The sequence below is a fragment of the Gekko japonicus genome, unplaced genomic scaffold, assembly GCF_001447785.1.
Source record: "Gekko japonicus isolate JY-2015 unplaced genomic scaffold, Gekko_japonicus_V1.1 scaffold75, whole genome shotgun sequence".
Taxonomy (NCBI): domain Eukaryota; kingdom Metazoa; phylum Chordata; class Lepidosauria; order Squamata; family Gekkonidae; genus Gekko; species Gekko japonicus.
The window spans coordinates 1,430,879-1,447,994 of record NW_015173124.1 but is presented as its reverse complement, the minus strand read 5'-3'; the positions used below and the strand labels follow the sequence as shown (position 1 = coordinate 1,447,994).

The 17,116-nt window shown below is 42.0% G+C and overlaps 1 protein-coding gene across 5 annotated transcripts in view; it reads left to right on the top strand.

Moving 5' to 3' along the window:
• Window positions 1-17,116, top strand: part of MAST2 (microtubule associated serine/threonine kinase 2) — a 162,574-nt gene that overhangs the window by 55,870 nt on the left and 89,588 nt on the right. For all 5 annotated transcript variants that reach the window (XM_015421982.1, XM_015421981.1, XM_015421980.1 and 2 more), the window contains 4 exons: window positions 1,142-1,220; window positions 6,218-6,372; window positions 10,531-10,606; window positions 13,763-13,972. In XM_015421982.1, coding sequence (XP_015277468.1) covers window positions 1,142-1,220; window positions 6,218-6,372; window positions 10,531-10,606; window positions 13,763-13,972 — 520 coding nt within the window. The remainder of the gene's footprint in view (window positions 1-1,141; window positions 1,221-6,217; window positions 6,373-10,530; window positions 10,607-13,762; window positions 13,973-17,116) is intronic.

Genomic DNA, 17,116 nt, shown 5'->3' with positions numbered 1-17,116 from the left:
TTTCCCTTAGATTCTCAATTTTAGTGGACTGACGTACAGAACCACTCCACCTCCGACCCTTCCCTCCCTATCCTTCCAATATAATTTATATTCAGGAATCACTGTATCCCACTGATTTATCCTCATGTTACCAAGTTTCTGAAATGCCTGCGTTGCCTGTGTTCTTTTAAGCATTCCAGCTTCCCCATTTTACCTTGAACCCTTCTAGCATTTGTATATAAACATCTATATTTTCCCAGACACATTAGGCCTGCAACCTTCCTCCTGTGTCCTCTAGACCTTGTCTGGCAGTCAGTATTGTTTGTCACCCTCTCAATGGCCATTCCTAATCCATTTCCCTCTAATAGTAACAGCTACCCCTTCATCTCTTAGAGATGAGCCATCCTGAACCAAAGCCATTCCATTCCTGTCAGCTTTCCCCCAAGATTTAGTTTAAAAAAACTGCTCTGCCACATTTTTGATTTTAAGTGCCAGTAGCTTGATTCCTCCTTGAGACAAGTGGAGTCTATCACTTTTGTACAGGTCCTGCTTGTTCCAAAAAGCATCCCGGTGTCTAACAAACTTAAACCCTTCCTCCTTGCACCATCACCTCATCCACACATTGAGACTCCTAATTTGTGCCTGTCTAGCTGCTCCTATGTGTGAAACAGGCAGCACTTCTGAGAGGTCCTTGGCTTGAGTCTCCTGCATAGCAGTCTAAATATTTCCTTCAGGACCACATGACTACATTTCCCCAGATCATTGGTACCAACATGACCACTGACTCCTTCCCAGTACTTTCTACCAGCCTATCTAGACCACATGTAATGTCTGTAACCTTTGCACAAGGCAGGCAAGTCATGATGTGCTCCATATTCGGATTCGCAACCCTAAAATTTGTCCAAAAATTCATCCAAGTAAATTAAATGCATATAGAATAGAGAAGCTACAAATAATGTTTCATATTTACTTTAAAGTGTGTTGAGGCTTGCAGGCCAGATCCTTAAGTACAGAATCCCTGCCACTGAGTTATAGCCAGTCAAAAACCATTTGGGATAGATTGGAAGGGAATGTCTGAAATAAGCACACTAACATCCATAAATTACTGCATAACATTGCTCCAAAGTAGAACCTAAGCAGTATTGTTCACTTCTTTCTCTAGGACAGATGGACGCCGTTGGTCCCTGGCTTCCCTCCCTTCATCTGGATATGGAACAAACACACCTAGTTCAACTGTTTCAGTAAGTTTTCACCATTATTAGTAAACTAGCTTTCATTCTTTTTCATTCCACTGGTTAATAGACTCCACATTGTTTTAAATATCTGTATAACTAATAGCCATGTATAGTCCTGTTTGCAAAATAATAAACAAGATTTAATAAAACATATGGGAGGGGGGTGTTTAAAAAGAGGAACTCCTCCTCCTCCAGATATCATGGACTCCCTCTCCTCCAATATTTCAGTCCAAAAAGATAGTGCATTTTGGGAGAGCCAGGAGAGTAATGAAAGTGGTAGCCATGAAAGAAAGAAAGCAGAGTAGAACTGTTTAAAGGGGGGGGGGAGCACTTGGACTAGGGTTGCCAAGTCTATTTACCTTGGCGCCGGGGGAGCCTCGCCGGGCTCCAGGAGCTCTCCGCTGATGTGCGCGCGCCGCCAGCACGTCACAGGAAGTGACGCGCTACGTCGCTCATGTTGAGGGCGTGGCCTCGATCGTCGGAGGGAAAACCAAAGAGTTTTCCCCCGGACGATCGGGGCCACACCCCCAACATGAGCGATGTGGTCGCGTCACCTCTGGTGACGCAGCCATGCTGCGCTTCGGGGGGCGGAGTTCCCCCTGGTGCCCAATTCTGTGGTGGTGGAAATCGGGCCTCCAAAGCGGGGTTTACCCACCCCCCGCCCCCACTTGGCAGCCCTAACTTGGACTCAGCTGGGTTGTAGTGAGAGAGGGATACAAGAGGAACTGAAGGTGAATGGGGCAGAAGCAGAGGACAGTAATGGAAGCGGGATGGGAACTGGGAGCAGGAGGAGCAGGGCCAAGAGTGGGAAAAGATAAAGCTGATCAGAGTGGGGGAAAGTAGACACAGCACAGGGGCTGGGCCCTGCAGAAGGAAATGGGTTTTCCCCCTCTACAGGTCTTTGTGGGTCCCTCTCATGTGTTCTTTTTATTATATATATATTTCGGCTTGCATGACCAGTAGTCTTAAGCACACGTACACACATTTATGCAATAAAAACAACAAGTAAAACATCAACACTATTTACAAAGCTCATACATGGACAATAGGGTACGTTATCCCAATATAAGTGTGTTACACTGGCTAAAATCGTCAAACCACATGAGATAATTCTTCCAACTGGTACCCGCTACATCAAATCAGAACAGTTTGAAGTTTCCCCACCTTGTTCCTTTTTTTTTTTGCCACCAGGGCCAAAAACATGGCCTCTGCTTTGGTGACTGAATCAGCTCTGTCAGATAAAAGAACAGAAATTGACCAGGGAAGGGAGGGGAGATTTTCTTTTATCAAGATAGGTATAATATACTTCTGCCTCTCCATCTTCCAGTTGGGGCAAGCTAGCACTATGTGATCCATTGTCTCCACCCTACCTAGGCTACAGTCGCACAGCCGTTCAGAGAACGGGATGCCCTGAAAGCGGCCCAAGACTACATTCGACAGAAATGTATTCAGTCTAGCCAGCGTGAAGGCTCTGCGAAGTGCTGAACTTTTGAGAGTGTAGCAATAAGTAGGAATCGCCGACAGCGGTGGAAGGCCAAGGGCTAGACCCGAGCATGTACGCCGGGCTCTACACAATGTACTGCTGAGGTCCACTTCCCTTAATTTGGTTTTTATGAGCTTAAGGGCCTCGTTTTGCTGTGGGGGGGCACTACCAATGTTCAGAGATTCTAATTTGGATCGAATTAACTTAGTTCTGTCACTTATGTGAGTGTCCCTCTGAATCAGGTGCGCGAAGCCTGGTCCACTAGTGGGAACCCCTCTACTTTCTTTGTTGGTAAACAGTGTGAATGCCAGCTGCCATGCTCTTTTCTCAATTGATGGCTGGGTTTTCCCCTTCTACAGGTCTTTGTGGGTCCCTCTCATGTGTTCTTTTTATTATTAATTTTTGTCTACTTTCACTAGCATATATATAACCTGTCAGTGTAATGATTATTTTTGTAGCTGTTAATTTTCCTGTAATATAAACTACTAGGAGTAATGCCCGTTGTGGGAAGAAATACAATGAGATTTAGAAGGAAGCTCCAGATGAGTGTCCTTACTGTGGCTGGTGGGGCGGCAGAGGGAAGTGGAAAATGGAGGGAGGCAAGCCATGTTTCTTTCCTTCTGCTTAGCTATAAGGCAGGGCTGTTTCAAGTCATTTTGCTGCCCCAAGTGGGTTGAATGGGAGGACAGCCTCATGGTAACAGATATGGTTCTCTCCACCTCTGACTTATTTTTTGAGGGGGAGGGGGGTGTTAGGCAGTGGCAGCTAAGGTAGAAAAGCACCTCCTCCTGTGCCATGTTTTCTGGGTTCCAAGGGTCTGGAAAGTAGTTCCATAGCTGATTACACGGTTGCCAACTCTGGGTTGGGAAATAGCTGTAGATTTGAGAGGTAGAGCCTGGGGAGGGCAGGATTTGGGAAGGGGAGGGACCTCAGTAGGGTATAATGCCATAGAATCCACTGCCCAAAGCAGCCATTGTCTCCAGGAGAACTGATCTTGATAATCTGGACATCAGTTTTAATAGCTGGAGATCTCCAGGTGCCACCTGGAGGTTGGCTTATGTTAATTTGGTGCTATGCAGTCACAGCTAAGGTAGAAAAGCACCTCCTCCAGTGCCACATTTTCTGGGTTCCAAGGGTCTGGAAAGTGGTTCCATAGCCAATTACATGGTTGCCAACTCTGGGTTGAGAAATACCTGTAGATTTGAGGGGTAGAGCCTGGGGAGGGCAGGATTTTGGGTGGGGAGGGACCTCAGCAGGGTATAATGCCATAGAATCTACTGCCCAAAGCAGCCATTGTCTCCAAGAGAAATGATCTGGGTCATCTGGACATCAGTTTTAATAGCTGAAGCCCTGACTGCTACGTCACATTGTCTGTCATACAGGGGCCATCTCAGCAGGATATAAGGACACAGAGTCCACCATTTTCTCCAGGGGAACTGATCTCTGCCATCTGGAAATCAGTTGTAATTCTGAGTGATCTTCAGCCCTCACCTGGAGATTTGCAACCATTGTTTCCCCCAATAGACACTAAGGGGAAAATTATTTTACCTCAGAACATCAACAGCAAACTGTTTAGAATGTTAGAGGGAAAGGCCAGTGAGGCCGCATATGTAAATGAGTTCTGTGTTTCGAGGCAAAGGCGAATCAGGCCACATATGCAAATGACCTCTGTGTTATGACTGGCTGTGGGGGGGAGAGGAAGAGCAAACGGTTTAGAATGTTGGAGGCAGGACTCAGGCAAAGCAGCCAGTGGATAGGGAGACCCTCTGAATGACAGATCAGAGAGCGAACTGATTTTGGAGCATGTTGAAATGTTCAGGGGAGTCCATGACCAAAATAGAATTATATATACTGGAAGATCTTCGTAGCCAAAGGCATTCATTTTTTATTATTTGTTTAGAATGTTAATTTTTTAAAAAGCCAAGTGTATTTTTATTTATCTGTTAAAGCTTGTTCACCCATTCAAGAATGTTGCTTAATTTGTGATCTGTCCTTACTGAAAAGTATTGTTTGATTTGATATTAGGTGGTATTGTCTATGATGGGTTAATAAACAAATTGTAAATTAGAGTAATTTTCTCATAGTATTTGCAGGTATACTTAATAGATTTTCCCCTAATGACAATGATGCCACTGATGCAAACAGCAGCAACAAAACTTCCTTCTTTTCCATACTTCCATCACTATACTTTGTTTTTATGTCATTGGTCTGATGTGAGACTGTGATGTCTGTCTCACAGTATCATTTTGAAACAGTTTCTAAATCATAACAGAATCACTGGCTGAATTCAGACATTATAAAGAAGCTTCACTTTTGATAAGCATGATCCAAACCCTTTGGGTTTATGTGCTCCCTGTTTCTTCCCTTTGTTGCATACTTCATCAGAATTGGAAATCAGTAAGTATTCTGAAAACTTCAATATGTTCTGATATCCAAATCAAGCACTTCACAGGCTGTGGTTAACTGTGGTTTAGAAACCTATTGACTAAGCAGGAAACAAACCAATTTTTCAAGTGCAAAGTTTGAACACATTATAGTTTATTGAAGACGTATTGGTGTGCCATTTCAGAACACATTATGGTTTATTGAAGACTTACTGGTGTGCCATTTCAGAGCTGAATGTTAGAGAAGGAATAGCATGATACTGAGTATTGTAGCTTGTCATAAGCATGCTACTGTTTGTTTGACATCTAAATGCAGTTGTTGTATGTAGTCCCCATTTTTAAAATATTTACATTTTGGTTCTTAAAAATATCTAAGAAACCTACACACACACACACTCACACTCACCAAAAAGTATAACTCGTTATGAATGTTTTGTACTGTTGGATTTTAAATGGTTTTAATTATGTTTTATATTGGCGTTTGCCCCTATGTAAGCAGCCCTGAGCCCGCATTGCGGGGAGGGCGGGGTATAAATTGAATTAAATAAATAAATAAATAAATAAATAAATAAATAAATAAATAACTATGTCATTCCAGTACATTAACATAGTACTATTAACTCTTCCTAAAATGTTATGATTCTGTAACATACCACTACTTATACTACTTAGAACTGTACATATTGGAGAAATCTGGGGACATAAAACTTATTTTGTTTTGTTCCATTGTATGACAAAGTTGACCACTTCACAGCAGAGTGTGTTAATTTAGAACAAACTCCTCCCATGTGCACACTTCCCCACATTCCATATATAGCCCTAGATCATAATGAGAAGCCTTCGTGTTCCATTCAAGCATAGAGATGTTGTTCCATTCAATCTTTTAAAGCCGGAATATCTGTCTAGTGGCTCATGGCTCAGATATGGCATGAGCAGAGTGCCTATAAAATGGTTAAAGGCTTTTTGTCTCCAGAGTTTCTTGTCTTACATATCAAATCTGTTTCTTTCAGTAGAGGAATTAATCAAGAAAAGTTAGAAACACTTTTTCTTTCATCATGAAGTTTAAAAAGTTATGCATTGACTTATGAACCATGTACTTCACGTTTGAACTTGTTTTGTGTATGTTTTGTTTTTAGTCATCCTGCTCATCTCAGGAGAAGCTGCACCAATTGCCCTTTCAGCCAACAGCAGATGAACTTCATTTCCTGACAAAGCATTTCAGCACAGAGAGCGTCACTGATGAAGAAGGACGGCATTCTCCAGCCATGCGTCCCCGATCTCGCAGCCTCAGGTGAATTTTGTACTGTTTGCACTTCACATTTTGCATGCAAGATCCCCATTACTTGCTTATTTTCATATACTCACAAGAAAATTGCTCAGTCCCATTTTTATGATTAACTGCTGCAGCACAATAACTGAAGTAGCATTGTGTGAAGTGAGTAAAGCAGAGCTATACAACTCTTCCCTAATAGAATCTTTAATTCAGAATTTACAGAAATTATGATAATCTTGTAATAATGCAAGCGTTATGATCTCAGCAAATCTTCATTTCAATTCAAATAATTAGGGTTTTGTCAGCATACCTAATCCCCACCCAACCCCTGAATTCAAACCTGATGTTTGCTTTATCTAGCTATGCTGGCCCGGACCCATGTTAATGAGTATGGAATGATACTGGTTGATTCACAGCTAAAAGTTGTGATCCAAGATAAATGCATATACCATGAGATTCTGAGAGTTTGCTTTCTAGCAATTGTCTTACACTCAGTTTTCAAAATACTTTTTGAACTTTCTTGGCTGGTGTCGCACATAATTTAATAAAAACATTTCAAACGAGAGCTTTCAGTGGTGGACACGCAATCATATTCTCTTTCGGTCCAGAAATGGTCCTTGAGATGGGGGACGACGACACAAGACAGTATAGAAAAGAAAGTTCCCTTCATTTGAAGGACAGGTTGGGCAGTTCTCTGCCAGCCTCTGACTATGCCAAATAAAGAGCCAGTTACAGTAATCTTCCCATCGCCTCAAACATGGGGCTAAAATTAGTCATAAATAAATAAAAGTGAGTTTTCGTGTTCCATCTCATTGGTATGGTTAAGTTAGTGTGATGGAAAGGACTGAAGGAGGTGTGTATGATGTGCATCATTTTATCCCCTGCCCACTTTGCATATTCATTCTGTTCACTGTGTCTGTGCTAGTTTCAGAGTTGTCTGCCTTGCCTCAAGCCAAGCATGACCCAGAGTCAAGAGGCTGTGTGTTGTTCAGTGACTGCATAGTTGTCTGGCAGAGAGCAGTCTCACTGTCCTCTTACATGCATCCGGGTCTTCTCCTCACCCATTTAGTTTAAAAGTGAGGATAAGGTACTTCACTTGAAAGCAGTACAGAGTGTGCACTCTGTGTGTGTGTGTGCATGTATGGGGGAGGTCCTGAGGCAAACTGCTCAGAAACTAGCAAAGACAGTATTAATCCACTGGCTCCCAAGTGAACAAGGCAGAATAGTAGCACCAGCTGCTGAAGGAATTGGGGAAGAGAGGAGAATTTGTAGTGTGTTGAAAATGCTGCTCCGTCATGTAACACAGTGGGCAGAAAGCTGCTATGTCAGTTACTTAGAAAGGAATTTTAGTGCAGAAAAGGCTGAACAGTCTACAACAGGAGTTCCCCGGATAGTGCCCATGGGCACTATGGTGCCTGCTGACACCTTTGTTGGCCCTGCCAAGTGTTTTTGGAAAGAGGGGCACTTCTGATTGGCCATCGGAGATCTGATTGGTTTAAAAAAATGCTTTGGTAGCAGCTGTCTCCCGCATCACAAGGTGGCTGAAGGTAAGGTCTGTGTGTGCAAAAAATGTTTTAAAACAATATATTCATTTTAAAAGGTATCCTGTTAAACAGAGTTTCTGCCTGAAATGCTGAATAGTTGCTATTAAACAAAGTTTATTTTATTTATTTATTTATTATATTTGTATCCTGCCCTCCCTGAGAATGGGCTCAGGGCGGCTCACAGTAATGGCACCATGTGCCAAATCCATATAAAACATTTAAAACAATTTAAAATAATCATTCACTAACAATAACAATAACAAATTCACAGTTAATCAGTTTAAAGTGCTAGTAGCATAGATCGATCCTTCACTACATTCCAGATGGCATGCTATAAGATGGAGCATTAACAGGCCAAACCAGCGGTGTTCGGCCTTCCCCTGTGCAGTGGCTTGATCTTCATACAGGCCAGACCACCACCATAGATGTTAATAGTTGGTAGAGGTGGCGGTGGTAGTGGTGGTGGTGGAAGTGGCGGCGGCTCCTAATTGAAAGCCTGGTGGAAGCGCTCCATCTGGTGGAGTCCAGTGGCACCTTTAAGACCAACTAAGTTACTATTAGAATTATACAGTAACTCACTATCTGGCATCTTATTATTTATTATATATTTATTTATTATTTGTATTTTTATCCCGCCCTCCCCGTAGGCTCAGGGCGGCTTACAGGGCATATTGCCAAATCATACCATAAAACAGTACAAATATTAAAATATTAAAACCAATTATACTCATAGAAAAATATATTCAGTGCTCCAATCTTGTGATTGGCTCGTCCTCCTGTGATAGCCAGTTGCGGTTATGCCTGCTGTCCTATGGCAGAATTCTAAAGGAGCCTGCAAGCTCAAAAGTGCTGGGGACCCCTGGTTTACAAAGTCCTCTTGTGATACGCTCTTCTAAAATAACTTCCACCTAATGCTTACATTCCAGAGAGAGAGAGAGAGAGAGAGAGAGAGAGAGAGAGAGAGACCCCCAGAAAGAACTGGGGGGAAATTGCACACACATCAACTGAATCAGGAAAATAAAGTTTTACCTCTTGCTTTTTGTATCTTGTTTTTGTACCTTTCCTCTCCCAAATCTTCATTCTGTTATTCTGTTATTTCATTTTTTAAGGAAACTCCTTACAGGCTGGATAAATATCTTAAAACTATAAAATAACCAGTCTTGTCATAGCTAGCTTTTGGTTGGTTGGCCAAATTGTCTATGTAATTGCTTCCATAATTTCTCAGCCTAAAACTAGTTATGGGTTATCCTAGATCTGTGTTGCCTTAATCAATTAGATATTTAATTTGAGGTATTTTATTTTCAGTAGCAATTTTATTGCTATTGTGGATAACTAGTGTTTTCTTCTGTATGGTTCATGTTGTTTTGTTTGCTTAAATAAAATTGCATAATTGACACACTGCCTCTGTGACTGTCATTTGGTAACTGTCTGGAAACAGGCTATGAGGTATAGGTAACAGACAAATATAAGTCCATTCAAAATATTTCCTGTGAAAGTTCTATGCACAGCTTGAAATTATTTAACACAAAGACCTTTGAATTTTTAATGCATAGTATAAATATAGTGTGAACATTGGTTGCTTTAAATTACTTGTGTATCTAATGCAGGGTAATAATCCTTCATATATCAAGTGCCTAGCTAGTGAGACTAGTAAGTGTGAACTCCCCCCCTGCCCAATGTAACATTTTACCCTTCAAGAAAAATGTATAAGTTGTGTTGGTGCTTCATCTTTGCATTTTTGTTTTATAGATGAAGTCTTTTTGTGAAGTCATCACAAATAAGAATGGCATTTAATCTTGTAGGGATATATTCAGATGACAAGTTGACCATTATATATGGTACACTCCAAGCTAAGGAAAAAAGAGCATGGACACACACAGCTTGTTCTGATTAATTGCCTTCAGTTTGTACTCACACAGAAACACACACATAGAAACAAGATTTTTTTTATTATTTAGAAAGCAGATAATTTGGTCTTTCTGCAAAATACCCAAGGCAGCTTGCAGGGACAGTCTTGCCAAGTTCTTTCCAGCAGGTGTAAATGGAATCCTTATTGCCGGTTTCTGATATATCTTGCAAAGCCCCAACTGCTTTCCAATTCCAGCTTCATCAGGTCTCAATAGCAGGTTATACAGCATCTGAGGAGTAAGGACACAGAGTTCATTCCATCAGGCACCATGCCCAAGGCAGCTCAACTTAAATTATTTTATGTTCCATATATTCTGGCACCTAACCATTTGACATCTGGTAAACACTGACAGTTCAGTAAAATTAAGCAAATGTCAGTCCTGTTCAGTTTTCCCTGATAAGTCTTATTATCTTAACTGAAACTCAGTTAGTGTCCAAATTTTCCCTAGCTGTTTCCAGTGAAGCTCATGTGTCATAGCATGAATCTGCATGCAACCACATGTCATACACCTGTTTACATACACATGACTGAGAGAGATAAATTTGCTAATAACAATGTATACTATTGGGACCTACAGAGACACTGAAAAGAAAAAAAAAGATAAACCTGGGAGCATGTAAGATATGCTATAACCACTTAGGCATTTATACACATATGAAAGTGATTATACATCACTCTTGCTGTTATTTGCACTAGATTTTAATTTTTTGAACTTTATTCCAGTCCAGGCCGTTCTCCTGTGTCCTTTGATAGTGAAATAGTAATGATGAACCATGTATACAAAGAAAGATTTCCAAAGGTAAGAACAAGTATTTTCAATCTATTATCTGTAATCCAAATACTCTGTGGCTTAGTTCAAACATTACATGAAATATTGCTTGGTGTAGTGGCTAAGTGCGTGGACTCTAATCTGGGAGAACCGGGTTTGATTCCCCACTCCTCCGCTTGCACCTGCTGATGTGACCTTGGGTCAGTCACAAGCTCTGGCACAGCTGTCCTTGAAAAAGAGCAGTTTGTGTCAGAGTTCTCTCAGCCCCACCCACCTCACAGGGTGTCTGTTGTGGGGAGTGGAAGGGAAAGGAGTTTGTAAGCCACTCTGAGACTCCAAGTGAAGGGCGGGGTATAAATCCAATCTCTTCTTCTTCTTTAATTACACGAACTACAGTAAAATGATTGAACGTAGTTGTTGTTCAGTCGGACTCTTCATGACCCCATGGACCACATCAGGCCCTCCTGTCTTCTGCCATCCTCTGGAGTTTGCTCAATTTCATGTCTGTTGCGTCGGTAACACTGTCTAACCATCTCATCTTTTGCAGTCCCCTTCTTATTTTACCATCAATCTTTCCCAGCATCAGGGTCTTCTCCAGTGAATGCTCCCTTCTCATTTGGTGGTCAAAGTATTTGAGCTTTAGCTTCATTATCTGGCCTTCTAGGGAACAGTTAGGGTTGATTTCTTTTAGGATTGACTGATTTGAGCTCCTTGCAGTCCAAGAGACTATCAAGAGTCTTCTCCAGCACCATAATTCAAAAGAATCTATTCTTCAGTGCTCAGCGTTCCTTATAGTCATCTCTCCTTATATATAATTGAGTAGTGGGTGCCAAAGTTCTAAAATGCACTCCTTTAGTGTATGGACGCTTGAACTGTCAGTCAGAAGACGCTGGCTGGGTTGACTGGCTGCTTTGTGCAGTCCCGCCCAGCGTTTCAAGGTCTTTTGCATATGGAAGCTGATTGGACTTCACTGCATTCCACACCTCAAACTCACCCCCCTCCCCGCAAGGCAGTTGGAATGTCAGTTGCATATGGAACCTTCAAGGTCTTTTGCATATGGAAGCTGATTGGACTTCACTGCATTCCACACCTCAAACTCACCCCCCTCCCCGCAAGGCAGTTGGAATGTCAGTTGCATATGGAACCTTCAAGGTCTTTTGCATATGGAAGCTGATTGGACTTCACTGCATTCCACACCTCAAACTCACCCCCCTCCCCGCAAGGCAGTTGGAATGTCAGTTGCATATGGAACCTTCAAGGTCTTTTGCATATGGAAGCTGATTGGACTTCACTGCATTCCACACCTCAAACTCACCCCCCTCCCCGCAAGGCAGTTGGAATGTCAGTTGCATATGGAACCTTCAAGGTCTTTTGCATATGGAAGCTGATTGGACTTCACTGCATTCCACACCTCAAACTCACCCCCCTCCCCGCAAGGCAGTTGGAATGTCAGTTGCATATGGAACCTTCAAGGTCTTTTGCATATGGAAGCTGATTGGACTTCACTGCATTCCACATGCCATAGACTTCACCCTCCAAACCAGTCAGTCCCACATAGGGAACCATTGTTGCCAATCTCCAGGTGAGGGCTGGAGAGCACTCAGAATTACAACTGCTCTGCAGAAGGGAGGGCAGAAGTCAGCTGAAGTCAAAGGGGCAGATAATGGTAGGTTGATGGTTAGCTGGGAAGGAGATGGGGTTGCCAACTACATGCTGACAAATTCCTGGGGATTTGAGGGGTGGAGCCTGGAGAGGGTGGGGTTTGCAGAGGGGTGGGACCTCAGACAGGTAGAATGCCATAGACTACACCCTCCAAACCAGCCTTTGCATGTTAGGCCACACCCCCTAATTGTAGCCAATCATAATGAGTTTCTGCTGTTGGGTGTGGCCTATTATGTTAATGAGTTCCTGCTGGGCGTGGCCAACTTGGGAGCCAGCCGGAACTCCGTTCCTGTGCATTCCTTAGCCCTGGGTATAACTCTGTTTAGGATTGCACTGGGAATATCTCCGCATTTTATGCTTTAAAGCAGATGGGGGGGGGGTCAAATTTGATTGACTCAGTGGTGCCAGTTTCATTTAGAATTCACCGAAAATGATTTAAATTTAACAAAAATATTCTGTGTGTAAAAAACACAGGATAAAATTCTGTATCTAACAGCCAAGCTACACCATATGAAGGAGACTGGATTTCCTGATGTTAAAAAGTTTAAAGCAGAGATAAGGGGCTGTTAATTTGATTAGAACAGTGGTGTTTGAGGCTTTTCCCCATGTGTTTTTTCCCAATCAAAATCCCTTCCCATCAAAGCTTTTATTATTCCAGTGTTAGGGGAGTTTTCAAAATCCTAATATAACCCCCCTATGATGTAATACACCCCTTTCCCTGAGTTCTGTCTGGGAGAGAAAAAGATTCACTCAAGGCTTTAGGCTACCAGAGCATGTAATTTTAATAAGATGATCATCCTGATGCAAACAAGAAAAATCAAGCTGGCATACTGAACAAGATTCAGAGTTCTTTTATAGGATAAAAGGATCAGGGTCTAGAATTCCAAAAGCTCACCAATTCTGTCCTTAAACATAATCCACTCCTTTCAGAGTTTATCTTGCATTCCTTCTAGGGAGAAAAAGAAACCCTCTACACATATCGCGATCAGCATGTCAAATAACAAGGGTTTTTTTGGGGTGTGTGTGTGTTATGGAACATCAAGCCAGCATAGGCTGACACTTTAAAGGCCATTATAAGAATAACAGGCCCTGCATGACAGTGTAACTTTCATGATACATGTAAAAATCCTTAACATCCGGCCAAGATTTAGACTGTAAGAATGGTGAACAGGAAAGCTCCACTGCACTAATCAAACTCAGAACAAAGCTGCTTAAAATATACATTTTACGATCAGGAGATTCATTTATAAATCTCCCCACATAAGGTGCAGTTGGGTCCTTAGGCAGAGAATTTCATTTTGTGGTTATTATACCTAGCATATTCTAAGTAAGATTAAATTTATTTCTGTATATTCTAAGGCAGTTTACTTCTTCATCTCCAAGTTCTAGTATAGCTCAATTTCATAACGCTTCTTTCATACAATCAGGTGTTTTGGTGATGAAGAACAAAGGCTGTTAGTTTAAGTTTATATGTGTATGTCTTGATAGCAAAATGCCAGTAACCATTGTTTTAACACTCTTTAGGCCACAGCCCAGATGGAGGAACGGCTGGCTGAGTTTATTGCATCTAATACACCAGAGAACGTGCTGCAACTAGCAGATGGGGTCCTAAGTTTTATTCATCATCAAGTTATTGAGTTGGCCAGAGACTGTCTAGATAAATCACGTGAAGGACTTATTACTTCTCGGTACTTTTATGAGTTGCAGGAAAACCTTGAAAAACTCCTACAGGATGTAAGTACTCTAGCAGTGGATAATAACTTTTGCCTTGGTGTTTATGTAACATGGTCTAATGTGTCAAGTAAGATAGCCTGTATATTAAACGAGAAACTAGATAGCCTGGGCTATCCAGGTCAGGGCATCAAACAGTACAGAAACCAGTTTAAGTCTCTGGGACTGAAGGAATAGAAGGTGATCCACTTAGGTCTGTCTTATTGCACGATGGAAGTATTCACAAGTCAGCCTCCACAGAATCTATACCACTATCTGCTGAGAGCAAAAGGAAACAAGATGCATCATGCAAGTTCAGGCAGAGCAGATAGCTCCAGTTAGTTCAAGCAGGAGAGCCAATCTATATCTAACTGAGGAAGAAAATATTTCCTCATCCCAAATAATGGGTTATTATTTATACTCAGTGCATGAAACAGAACCAGTAAGCTGGTATGTAAGTTTACCAGATGCTCCCTCTTTAGTTGTGCAGTGGCCCAGGTGAAGTGGGGGAGAAGGGTGGCTGCACAAGGAAGAAATTCAAAGTTTTATGGTGGAAGAAATTTGTCTCCTCAGTACTCTCTCTCCATTCAATTCTGAGGTTCTACATTAGGGTTATAGTAGAAACTGTCAAAGTCAGAGCAGAATTCAGACTGTACTCCAATATGTGACTATTGTTATTCCCATCCTTAAATGCCTCCAGCTAAAGAAGAGCTTCCTTGTTTTTGCTTATTATCTTTGGAAACCAGTTGCTATTCATAGAAAATATCTGCTTTCTGTAAAACCAATCAGACTCATCTACTTTATGTCCTTTCCTGCTCTATGCCATCTTTCCGCCACAGGTTATGTGTTGCATTTGGGGATGCAGCTGCCCTTTCTTCACTTTTCCTCATACAATAACATTATTTTTACTGACACAGAGAGAGAGAGAAGTTTTGACCTATAGTAAGAGGGGCCCATGGCACTAAGATGCAGTTCTGTTCCTAGCATTTCAAGTAGTAGATTGTGGCAAGAAAAACCCATCTTTGTTGATTCAGTCAAAGCAGACAATAATGACCTTGAGGGTCCAGTGGTCTAGCATTAAAAAGCTCCATTTATTCATAGTCTTAAATGAAATGTAAAAGGCAGAATACTTTATTCTAAATATTTAGGACCCAATGAGTCTGTCTCAACTTGGAATGTTGTATAAAGGCACACAGATTGGTAGTGTAGTATGTCAGGCAGGATTCTTTCTCCCATCTTCTGTTTCAGGATGTATACAGGTTGAATGGGGGAGCTGGTGGTATTTAATCGTTTTTCTAAAGTGGCTTCATCTAAAAGCAGTCACAAAGATTAGGTAGTGGGAGTGAAGATAATAGTGGATAGCTGCTAATGTACTGAAAAGGACAGAACAAATGAAATTCATATAGTAAGATGCTGATGAAAGCAAGCAAGATGCTTCTCTTTTCCCTGGTCTTTCTTTGTTCTAAATAAAAATTATTTATTATTATTTATTAGATTTTTAGACACCACTCACTTGAAGGGTCTCATGGCAATTTACATTAAAATCAATAAGGTAAAAACAACATGAAAACAAATAACAAATATAAAATATTAACATTAAAATTTTAAAATACATGACTGTCACTATACCACTATCAAAACAGCCCAAACACATGGTTACCCTCCAAAGGCCAACATAAATCAGTTTTACATGCCCTGCAGAAACTAAACAAGTCCAGCAGGGCACAGATGTCATCCAAGAGTGCATTCCACAGGGCCACAACTGAAAAGGCCCTTCCCCTGGAGACAGCCATCCAAGCCATTCTGGGATATCAAACACAGAAAGGTTCACGGTTCAATGAGATTCAACCAAGAAACTATGGAATTCATGCCAGTATGATGCTGTACACTAATAATCTGTGCCAATATGATGCTGTACACTAATAAAGACTGTTTGATGTAGCGGTTCTCTAATCTGTGAGAACCAGGTTTGATTCCCTGCTCCTCCACTTGCGGCTGCTGGATTACCTTTGGCAAGCCATAGTTCTGACAAGAGGTGTCCTTGAAAGGGCAGTTCTTGAAAGAGCTCTTTTAGCCCCACCTACCTCACAGGGTGTCTGTTGTGGGGAGGGGAAGGGAAAGGAGTTTAGTTGGTGATTCAGTTCTTAGGCAGGTAGACAGCTGGGTGGCGAACCTGCGTACTGACCATATGGTGACTTGCCTGCTTGGTGCGAAGGTAGTGGACATTACGCATGTTTTAGATAGGCTGGTAGATAGTGCTGGGGAGGAGCCAGTGGTCGTGGTGCATGTTGGCACCAACGATGTGGGGAAATGCAGTTGTTAGGTCCTGGAGGAGAAACTTAGGTCCAGGACCTCCAAGGTAGCTTTCTCAAAAGTGCTACCTGTTCCACGCGCAGGGCTGGAGAGACAGGCACAGATCAGGAGTCTCAATGCGTGGATGGGACGATGGTGTAGGGGGGAAGGTTTCAAGTTTGTTAGGCACTGGGATGCTTTTTGGAACAAGAGGGAGCTGTACAGGCGAGACGGTCTCCACTTGTCCCGAGAAGGAACCAGGCTGCTGGTGCTTGAAATCAAAAAGGGTGGCAGAGCAGTTTTTAAACTGAATATTGGGGGAAAGCCGACAGGAGATGAAAAGTCTCTGGTTCGGGTTGGCTCATCTCAGAGAGATGAGGGGGTACCTGTTGCTTTTCTACAGGGAGGTGGATTGAAATTGTCCACTGAGACCATGGCTAGTGACATGGACTGCCTGACAAGGTCTCGAGATAGCAAGAGGAAGGTTGCAGGCTTAACTTGTATGGGAAATTATAGCTGTTTCTATACAAATGCTAGAAGTGTCTGAGGTAAAATCGGGGAGTTGGAGTGCTTGGTGTTGGAGGGAAAATAGACATTGTGGGTATTTCAGAAACTTGGTCGGATGAGGAAAATCAGTGGGATACAGTGATTCTCATTTATATATTACATCAGAAGGATGGGGGGGGAAGGGTTGGAGGTGGGGTGGCTCTGTATGTCAGAGGGGGTATAAAGTCTAGAAAGACTGAGAGGCTAAGAGAATTTTTATTCGCTTCTGGAAATTCTATGGGTTGAAATAGGGGGACCAAAAGGAAACTTAACACTGGGAGTTTATCACCCACTAGATCAAAAGATAGAGGAGGATTATAAAATGATGAA